Here is a 10,107-nt window from a genome sequence, read left to right on the forward strand (position 1 = left end):
ATTTAAATTCCCCAACTGCTGCAATAAAATTTAAACTCATGCCTCTGGATATTAGTGCAGGTCTTCTCACTGCTTATCCAGTAACAATATCATCATACAGCTGTTTGTGAAGCATAGGCTGCACAGAAGGTTTGCACTGTTTACCCCTGTAACAGCTCATTAATGAGAGAAGGTAATCTGATCAACCAAGACAGGTGGAAGGGCAGGTAGTGCCACGGAGGCAGGGAGTCTGCAGAAGGACTTGGACAGGTTGGGAGACTGGGCAAAGAAGTGGCAGATGGAATACAACATAGTGAAGTGTATGGTCATGCACTTTGGTAGAAAGAATAAAGGTGCAGACTATTTTCTAAATTGGGAGGGAATTCAGAAATCAGAGGTGCAAATGGACTTGGGACTCCTAGTGCAGGATTCCCTCAAGGTTAACTTGCAGGTTGAGTCAGTAGTAAAGAAGGAAAATGCAAAGTTAGTATTCATTTTGAGAGGACTAGAACATAAAAGCAAGGATGTACTGCTGAGGCTTTATAATGCATTGGTCAGACTGCATTTGGAATATTGTGAGCAATTTTGGGCCCCGTATCTAAGGAAGGATGTGCTGGCCCTGGAGAGGGTCCAGAGGAGGTTCACAAGAATGATCTCAGGAATGAAAGGGTTAACCTATGAGGAGCATTTGATGTCTCTGGGTCTGTACTCAAATGGAGTTCAGAGGATGAGGGGGGATCTCACTGAAACCTACTGGATACTGAAAGGCCTGGATAGAGTGGACGTGGAGAGGATGTCTCCATCAGCAGGAGAATCTAGGATCCAAGGGCACAGCCTCAGAATAAAGGGATGTCCCTTTAAAATGGAGATGAGGAGGAATTTCTTCAGCCAGAGGGTGGTGAATCTGTGGAATTCGTTGCCACAGAGGGCTGTGGAGGCCAAGCCATTGGCTGCATTTAAGGCAGAGACTGACAGTTTCTTGATTGGTGAGGGAGTTAAGAGTTACAGGGAGAAGGTGGGAGAATGGGGTTGAAAAATAAAAATCAGCCATGATTGAATGATGGAACAGACTTGATGGGCCGAATGGCCTAATTCTTCTCCTATGTTGTTTGGTCTTATGGTGAGTGAAATACTCAAGAGAATTTTTTTTCATTGAATCATGTTACAGAATGTGGTCAACACTGGCAAGGCCAGCATTTACTGCCCATCCCTAGCTGAGAAGATAAACCAGTGCACTGCTCCTAGTGAGGCTCCTCCCAAATATTACAGGGTAGGGAGTTCCAGGGTTCACACCCAGCGATGATGAAAGAGCTGTGATCGTTTTCCAAGTTAGGATGGCATAAAGGGGCCGGCGTTCCCGAGAGCCTGCTGCCTTTGCCCTTCTTGGCGGTAGAGGTTATGAGTTTGGGAGGTGTTATCGGAGAACTCTTGCTGGGTAACTGCAGTGCACTTGCTAGTTGGTGCACCCTATGGCCACTGTGTACCGGTGATGGAGGCAATTAATGTTTAAGGTTCATGAGATGCCAATCAAGCGGGCTGCTTTGTCCTGGATGGTGTTGAGTTTCTAGAATAAATTCTCAAATAAGCAAGTGAAGAACATTCCATCACGATCCTCACTTGTTGATGATGAAAAGGCAGCAGGTGAGTTCCCTCACTGACCTGCTCTCATAGCCATAGTATTTAGTTGAGTTTCTTGTCAATGGTGAACCCTCCCATGGATGTTGATGTTGGTATTGGTATTGGTATTGGTTTATTATTGTCACTTGTACCGAAGTACAATGAAAAACTTGTCTTGCATACCAATCATACAGGTCAATTCATTACACAGTGCAGTTACATTGGGTTAGTACAGAGTGCATTGATGTAGTACAGGTAAAAACCATAACAGTACAGAGTAAAGTGTCACAGCTACAGAGAAAGTGCAGTGCAATAAGGTGTGAGGTCATAGTCCAGCTCATCGTATAAAGGAACCGTTCAATAGTCTTATCACAGTGGGGTAGAAGCTGTCCTTAAGTCGGGTGGTACATGCCCTCAGGCACCTGTATCTTCTACCCGATGGAAGAGGAGAGAAGAGAGAATGACCAGGGTGGGTGGGGTCTTCGTTTATGCTGGCTGCTTCACCAAGACAACGAGAGGTAAAGACAAGAGTCCAAGGAGGGGAGGCTGGTGTCCATGATGCACTGGGCTGTGTCCACAACTCTCTGCAGTTTCTTGCAGTCCTGGGCAGATCAGTTGCCGTACCAAGATGTGATACATCCAGATAGGATGCTTTCTATGGTGCATTGGTAAAAGTTGGTGAGAGTCAAAGGGGACAAGCCAAATTTCTTTAGCCTCCTGAGGAAGTAGAGGTGCTGGTTGGACTTGGCAGTGGTATTGCCACCGACTATCAAGGGTAGGTGGTTAGAGTCTCTATTACTGGAGATGGTCGTTGCCTGGTATTTGTGGTATCCATGTTACTTGCCACTTATCACTTATCTGAATCCTGTGTGGGTCTTCCATCATGTGAGCGCGGACTGGTTCATTTGCCAAGAGGTTGCAAATAAAATGTGCAATTGTTGACTAATATCCCCACTCTTGACTATAATGGAAGACAGGGCATTGCTGAAGCACCTGAAGAACGTCGGGTGCCAGATGTTTCCCATAAGAAGCAATTGCAATGATGTCCTTGGTCTGGGATGGTTGACCTCCAAGAAGCACCAATTTCCAAATGACTCCAGCCATTGCCGTGTTTCCCCTTGATGCCCATTTCACAGGTGTACCTCTATAGTTACAACACTGACGTCTACCCAACAGTATGGAAAATTGCCCTGGTATGTTGTGTTCACAAACTGGAGAACAAGTTCAATCCACTCTGCACTGGATTGTATCCAATCATGAAGCGCTACTTTGTGAGGAGCTTGACGAGATTTGGTCTGTCACCAAAGAGTCTTATAAATTTCTACAGACGTACAGTGGAGAGCATTCTTACTGGTTGCATCACAGCCTGGTATGGAGGCTCCAATGCACAGGATCACAAGAGGCTGCAGAGGGTAGTAGACTTAGCCAGCTCCATCATGGACACGACCCTCCCCACCATTGAGGACAGCTTCAAGAGGCGGTGCCTCAAGAAGGCAGCATCTATAATTAAGGACCCTCACCATCCAGGACATGCCCTCTTCTCATTACCACCATCGGGGAGGAGGTAAAGGAGCCTGAAAACCCACACTCAATGATTCAGGAACAGCTTCTTCCCCTCTGCCATCAGATTGCTGAACGGTCCATGAACCTATGAACACTACCTCATTAATCCTTTTCTTTTGAACTATTTATTTATCTTTGTAATTTATAGATCTTGCACTGTACTACTGCCACAAAGCAACAAATTTCACCTCATATGTCAGTAATAAAAAATCTGATTCTGATTCTGATTCATTCCATCAGCAAAATGGTGGAAGGAGTCATCAAGCATGATTGACTGATCAAAATCCAACACACTTTTTGTATTTTGGGTTTTCCAGGACCATCCTGTGTCCAATCATGTACCACAGAGGTAAATGTGAGAGGCAAGGTGAAAGTGACTGACTTAGACATCAAGGCTGCACTTGACAAAGTGAGATATCACCACCTTGACACAATCGAACCCATTGGGCAGCAAGGAGAAGACACACCAAAGGATGGTTATACCTCAATTAACCTAATGCCAGGACAAAACTGCATGAGTTCCTCAGAGTGGTGTCCTGGGCCCAACCACCTTCAGATGCTTCATCATTGTTATGGGATTGGGTTTGTTTTACTTGAAGCAGACAGGACTGAGAGGGTCTTGCTAGAGGTGAACACAGTTGTGAGGGGATTAGGTAGGGTAGTGAGTCAGCAACCTTTCCCCATGGCAGAAGTACCCAAAACAAGAGAGCATAGGTCTAGAATAAAGGGCAAAAGGTTTAGAAAGGACCTGAAGAAGAATTTTTTCACCCAGAGGTCGTTTGGAGCTTGGAGTGCACTGCCAGAGGGGGTGGTGGAGGCAGAGACTCTCACAACATTAATGAAGTATCTGGATGAGCACTTGAATTGCCGAGATGTAGAAAGCTATGGAGCAAGTGCAGGTAAACGGGATGAGAATGGAAGGGTAGTTGATGGTCCGCATGGACATGGTGTACTGAAGGGCCCTTTTTCTGTGCTGTTTGACTTTATGATTCTATGACCCCATGACCTTCCTTCCAAAGTCAGAAGTACGGATGTTCACCAATGATTCACAATGTGCAATTCCATTCACAACACTCTAACAAATGAAGCAGCCCATACGTGCATGCAGCAAAACATTGACATCGTTCAGACACGGGCTGTTATGAACGAAGGCGCCACAAAAGTGTTGGGCAATAATCATTGCCAGGACAATTGCCCTACCATTCACTACAACCATCAAGACCCAAGTATTAACATTCTGGACCATGGGGTGAGATTAATTTTTACCCTATGCACCATCCTTAGTGTTCATTTCCTACATGACCAGTACACAGTGGCTGCATTGTGTACATTCAACTGCAGTTCAAATGCACTGCAGTTAGCCATCTTATCTACACCAACAACACATGATACAAAGAGATCGAGAGGACAATCATGACATATATAATCATAAAGAATAAAAAAAAATTCTAGGCCCCACGGTTTCTTGGTAAACAAATATATTACAAAAAGAAAGTCAAAAGGAGAAAGAAAAAGATTTATTATATTTAAAAAAACCCAAATTGAAAAAAAATTGTAAGTAATAAAACGAAACAAATTAAAGCAAAAATTTCAAAAGAAAAAAAACTGGACGTAGCGACGCACCGTCCGAGCAAGTGAGCTGGCTCGGCGGTCGGGTCACGCATCATCGGAGCAGCGAGGCCCAAGATGGCGCTGGGCCTTTGTCCTCCCCGAACCCGTGCGTGGGAAAAGTTTGACGACGTAGCGCATACGTCATTTCTGTTTTCGGTGGGCGGGAACCATTCCTCTTAAAAGGCCTACGCAAGGCGGGAAAATAAATCAGTTTTGTTCTGCAGCCCACCGACTAATGTCTTACTTTTGCATCGCGGTAGCCACTACAGACTGATATTTCTCGATGAACAAAGAGCATTATTATGTTGTCACTTCCACTCCTCTAAATTCAAAGATTATTGAAAAGGGATCTACATGATATGAAAATGTTGAATGAATGGACTCCAAACTTCCTCAAATTTAAGTGAAGAATCAACAGTGCCACTCCTAATTTTTTTCTAAGTTTAAACATGATATAGTTTGAGAAATGCCACCAACTGAATGTTCCCTTCCAAGTAACAGACCAACCTGACATGGCACTATATCACTGCTGGGTGTAAATCCTAGAACTGCCTCCCCAATAGCACTGTGGGTGCACCTTCACCAGAAGGACTGCAGTGATTGGCAAATTGGTAAATTGGTTTATTATTCTCACATGTACCAAGGCACAGTGAAAAACTTTGTTTTGCATGCCATCCATACAGATCACTTCAGCACATCAGTGCCTTAAGGTAGTACAAGGGAAAACAATAACAGAATGCAGAATAAAGTGTTACAGTTACAGAGAAAGTGCAGTGCAGGCAGACAATAAAGTGCAAGGTCATAACGAGATAGATTGTGAGGTCAAGAATCCATCTTATCGTACTTGGGGACCGATCAATAGTTTTATAACAGCGGGATAGAAGCTGTCCTTGAGCCTGGTGCTATGTGTTTTCAGGCTTTTGTGTCTTCTGCCAAATGGGAAGGGAGAGAAGAGGGAATGTCCGGGGTGCGTGGGGTCTTTGATTATGTTGGCTTCTTTACCGAGGTAGAGAGATTTGAGAATATAGCTCACCTCCACCTTCTCAAGGACAATCAGGTACAGGCCAAAAATACTTTCCTCGTCTGTGACGCCCAGATCCCTGATCTCAAGAAATGAAAAAATAAAAAGAAGTTGTGAGATGGTTTTATATTAATGTGGACAATTTCCTGTCTTTAATTTTCTGTACTTAAAACTATTCATCTATCCATTCACCAGCTATCTATTCTTCCTATTGTGGAGTCATCTGAGATTTCTTTTAGACAAACAATACAAGATTAAAGGAAGCATCTGATAGTTCTTTGCCCCTATTCAGATGAAAAGAAAGACCAGCTACTGTTTAATATTTACTAAAAACTTCTGGATAATCCAGTTACATTATTATTTACTAAATTCCTCCATTCGGTAAAAACAGCTTTGAACATGGAATCTTTCTTGCATTTACCTGGGAGCAGACATTCACCACTTTGGAGGTATGTTAATAATCCTTAGCCACCAGCTGATGGTGCCAGGGGTCACCTGCTGTTACCTAACAGATAGGAAATATGGCAAGTGTGTTTAAGTTTGTACCGTTTCACTTTTCAGCATACTGCAAATCTGCATTAATGTGCAGATTGCACAGTGGAGTTTTCTTTCAAAATGAAATCCTCAATTAAAACAGGCTTTTGCCCACTGATAGTCCTGTCTCCTGTGTGGCAGATAGCCTCTGGCATACTCACTTGCTGACAATACTCTGCTACTGCTGTATACAGTTTGGTTAACGCCTGGTCTCAGTAAAGGGGGAAAACGCATGCTTTGAAACTGACTTCTTCCAATGCAGATAAAATGACTTTTAAAAATGACTTACTACTGGTCCCAGTTATAGAAGAAAGGCGCCATGCATTAAACATTAGTTACCTGGAGTCTCTCATTCCTTCTTAATCAGTTTTTACGATAAGTACTTCTTCTAATCAAAGTATTTCAAGGACACTTTTAAGGAATAATGACGAAGTTTCTGCTGGCAGTTTCCTACCGTGTGGATTAAAACATAACCTTTGTGTGTTTTGCCTGTGTTAAAACAGAAAACTTTTAAATTGTCATGTGTTGGCAGAGACATTGCACAAGGGAATTATTTGTTTCAGAGAAAGAGAAGTTCTTGTTTTTTTTTGAATCAGTATGTAATAAGACTTAAGGAAGCAAAAAACCTTCCAGTACTTTTGCATGGATTTATAAATGTTTGGAAAAATGGGGAAACAGGATCCCATTGGACCAATTACCCCTCGTCCATGTGTCTTGCTGCCTGTGTTCACTCACTTCAGGTTCCAGAAGAGAGACTGATCAACTGAAGCTGAATTCTTAGTCCAATTAGCACCATGAGGAAAAACTGCTGAAGTTAGCCAGAGTACAGACTGCAGCTGTGTTGGACCGTTAGCACAGATTTGTGCAGAGGGTCTATCATCTGTTACTCAAGTAGTGCAATACTCCAGGATGTCAAAGATCCTCCTGTTTTCAGCTCCAACATATCCCCATCATTGACAGACTTGCCTTCCCTGAGCTTTGCAATTCCCTCTACAAACCTTTCAGCCTCTCCAAATAGTCCACTGGACTTACATTTCCTGGGAACTATTCATGCACAGAACATGGTGATGCTCATAATGCTGACATTTATCTGTTGTACATCCCTACCTAACCACAGGAGGGCAGCTAGGAGTCAACCACATTTTGTGGATCCTGAAATCACATCTTCACACAGACTTGGAAAAGAGGGCAGATTTCCTACACAGCAGTGAACCAGGCATTTGTTTTTACAACAATCCAATAGGCCATTACCAATTCCAGCTTTCTAATTCCCCGACTTCTGACATGGGATTAAATATGGAACAGTGCAGCCCAGGAACAGGAACAGATATTATTGTGTCTACTGTAGCGACTCACTGTACCGGCATTGAACCGGCTCCCGACATCATGAACGTCGCCGGAGGCCCCAATCCAGGATGGCGCAGGGCCCTCCTTCTTCTCCATCGTCGAAGAAAGCCCGCGCGCGGGAAGGTCAGGTGACCTGCGCCTGACATCAGCACGGGAACTGTAGCGCGGGAAGTTTTCAGATATTAAAGGCGTACCGCACCCCTGTCGTTCGTTCGACTTCTGATTTCAAACCAGCAACTCTGTGTCTTCATTTTGTAGTGTGTAGCTAGTTTTTGGACCCACAATGTCTGCACAACAAGAGGTACAGGCAGTAGCCCTTAAACTGCCCACCTTCTGGACCCTCAGGCCTTGTGTCTGGTTCCAGATTCGCCAGATCACCAGGGACGACACCAAGTACTACTACGTGGTGAGTGCCCTCGACCAAGACACCACAGCCCAGGTCAAGGACTTCATCCAGGCGCCACTGGAGGAGAAGTACAATAAGTTCAAGACCCCCCTTCTTGAGACTTTCAGCCTTTCCTGATGCGAATGGGTCTCCTGCCTCCTCCACCTCAATGGGTTGGGTGACAGACCCCCTCTGCGCTCATGAACGAGATGTTGGCCCTGGCAGACGGCCACAAACCCTGCCTGATGTTTGAGCAGGCCTTTCTGGAGCAGTTACCCAACGACATCCACCTGCTCCTGGCGGATGCCGACTTCAGCGACCCCCAGAAGGTGGCTGCCTGGGCAGATGTCCTTTGGCAAGCGATAAAGGAGAGCAGGGCGTCCGTCGAGCGCGTTGCCATGCCACATACCCAGTGGCCCAGCAGGCCGGACCCGGCAATTGAACGCACCTCACTCGCCACCAGGTCTGAGACACTGACCAACCAATGGTGTTTCTACCACCAGCAGTGGGGCGCTGACACCCGCAGATGCTGACCACCATGCAGGTTTCCAGGAAATGCCAGGGCCAGCCGCCACTGATGGCTATGGCAGCTGGCCACCCGGATAGCCTCTTGCATGTGTGGGACAGACGTTCCAGACGTCGGTTCCTGGTGGACACCGGAGCCAAAGTCAGCGTCATACCTCCCAACAGCCACAAGACTCGCAACTGCACACCAGGACCCGTCCTCAGAGCCGCCAACGGCAGCACCATCCGGACCTTTGGCACCCATTTCGTGCACCTCCAGTTCGGCACCTGCAACTTTACTTGGAAGTCCATCCTGGCCTCCATCGCGCAACCACTCCTCGGGGCAGACTTCCTTTGCGCCAACAGTATGCTGGTTGACCTGCAGGGTAAGCGTTTGGTCCATGCCAAGACCTTCCAAACGTTCTCGTTGGGTGAGGCCAAGCTACCGGCCCCACACCTCGACTCTGTCACCACATCGACCAACAAGTTCGCCAGGGTCCTGGCAGAGTTCCCGTCCGTACTAACGCTCCAGTTCTCCACCACCTTGCCCAAGCACGGTGTCCAGCATCACATCCCCACCCAGGGCCCTCCCCTCCACGCCCGCGCCCAGCAGCTACCCCCGGACAAGCTCCGCCTCGCGAAAGAAGAATTCAAAAGAATGGAGGGGTTGGGGATCATCCGCAGGTCGGACAGCCCATGGGCCTCTCCACTACACATGGTCCCCAAGGCAGCCGGAGGCTGGCGACCCTACAGCGATTACTGATTCCTCAACAACATTACTACCCTGGACCGGTACCCCGTGCCGCATATTCATGACCTCGCTGCCAACCTGCACGGGCAGTCCATTTTTTCCAAGGTCGACCTCGTCCGTGGGTATCACCAGATCCCAGTGCATCCGGACGACATTCCAAATACGACACTGATCAGACCTTTCGGCCTCTTTGAATTCGTCTGGATGCCCTTTGGCCTCAAGAACGCTGCTCAGTCCTTCCAATGACTGACAGACGCGGTCGGGTGCGACCTTGACTTCGTCTTCTTATACCTCGATGACATCTTGATCGCCAGCAGCAACCGCCAGCAACATTTCACGCATCTCCGCCAACTCTTTTCTCACCTGAACATAAATTATACATAAATTATACATAAATTATACATAACGTTATACCACACTGTGAAAAAAATACTGTGCAAAAGCAAGACCTTAGTGCAAAAACAAAACAAAGACACAATGGTAGACAAGTCCATGGTCTTGCAAGAGATGGTCTGCGGTGTTCTGTTGCTGAAGTAAGATTAGGGTTGTGCAAATTGATTCAAGAACCTGATGGTTGTAGGAAAGTTCCTGAACCTGGTAGTGTGGGACTTAAGGCTTCTGTACCTCCTGCCCGATGGTAGCAGTGAGAAGAGGGCATGGCTTGGATGGTGGGGATCCTTGATGACAGATACCGCCTTCCTGAGGCAGCACCTCCTGTAGATGCTGTCAATGGTGGGAAGGGCTGTGCCTATGATGGACTGGGCTGCGTCCACTGTTCTCTGCAGCCTCTTTCAT

The 10,107-nt window shown here is 46.3% G+C and overlaps 1 protein-coding gene across 1 annotated transcript in view; it reads right to left on the bottom strand.

The window, feature by feature from the left end:
• Window positions 1-8,885, bottom strand: part of itih5 (inter-alpha-trypsin inhibitor heavy chain 5) — a 57,240-nt gene extending 48,355 nt beyond the window's left edge. The window contains exon 1 of the mRNA XM_052034130.1: window positions 8,862-8,885. Coding sequence (XP_051890090.1) covers window positions 8,862-8,885 — 24 coding nt within the window. The remainder of the gene's footprint in view (window positions 1-8,861) is intronic.
• Window positions 8,886-10,107: the final 1,222 nt, after the last annotated feature.

This window comes from Pristis pectinata, chromosome 19 (assembly GCF_009764475.1).
Source record: "Pristis pectinata isolate sPriPec2 chromosome 19, sPriPec2.1.pri, whole genome shotgun sequence".
Lineage (NCBI taxonomy): Eukaryota > Metazoa > Chordata > Chondrichthyes > Rhinopristiformes > Pristidae > Pristis > Pristis pectinata.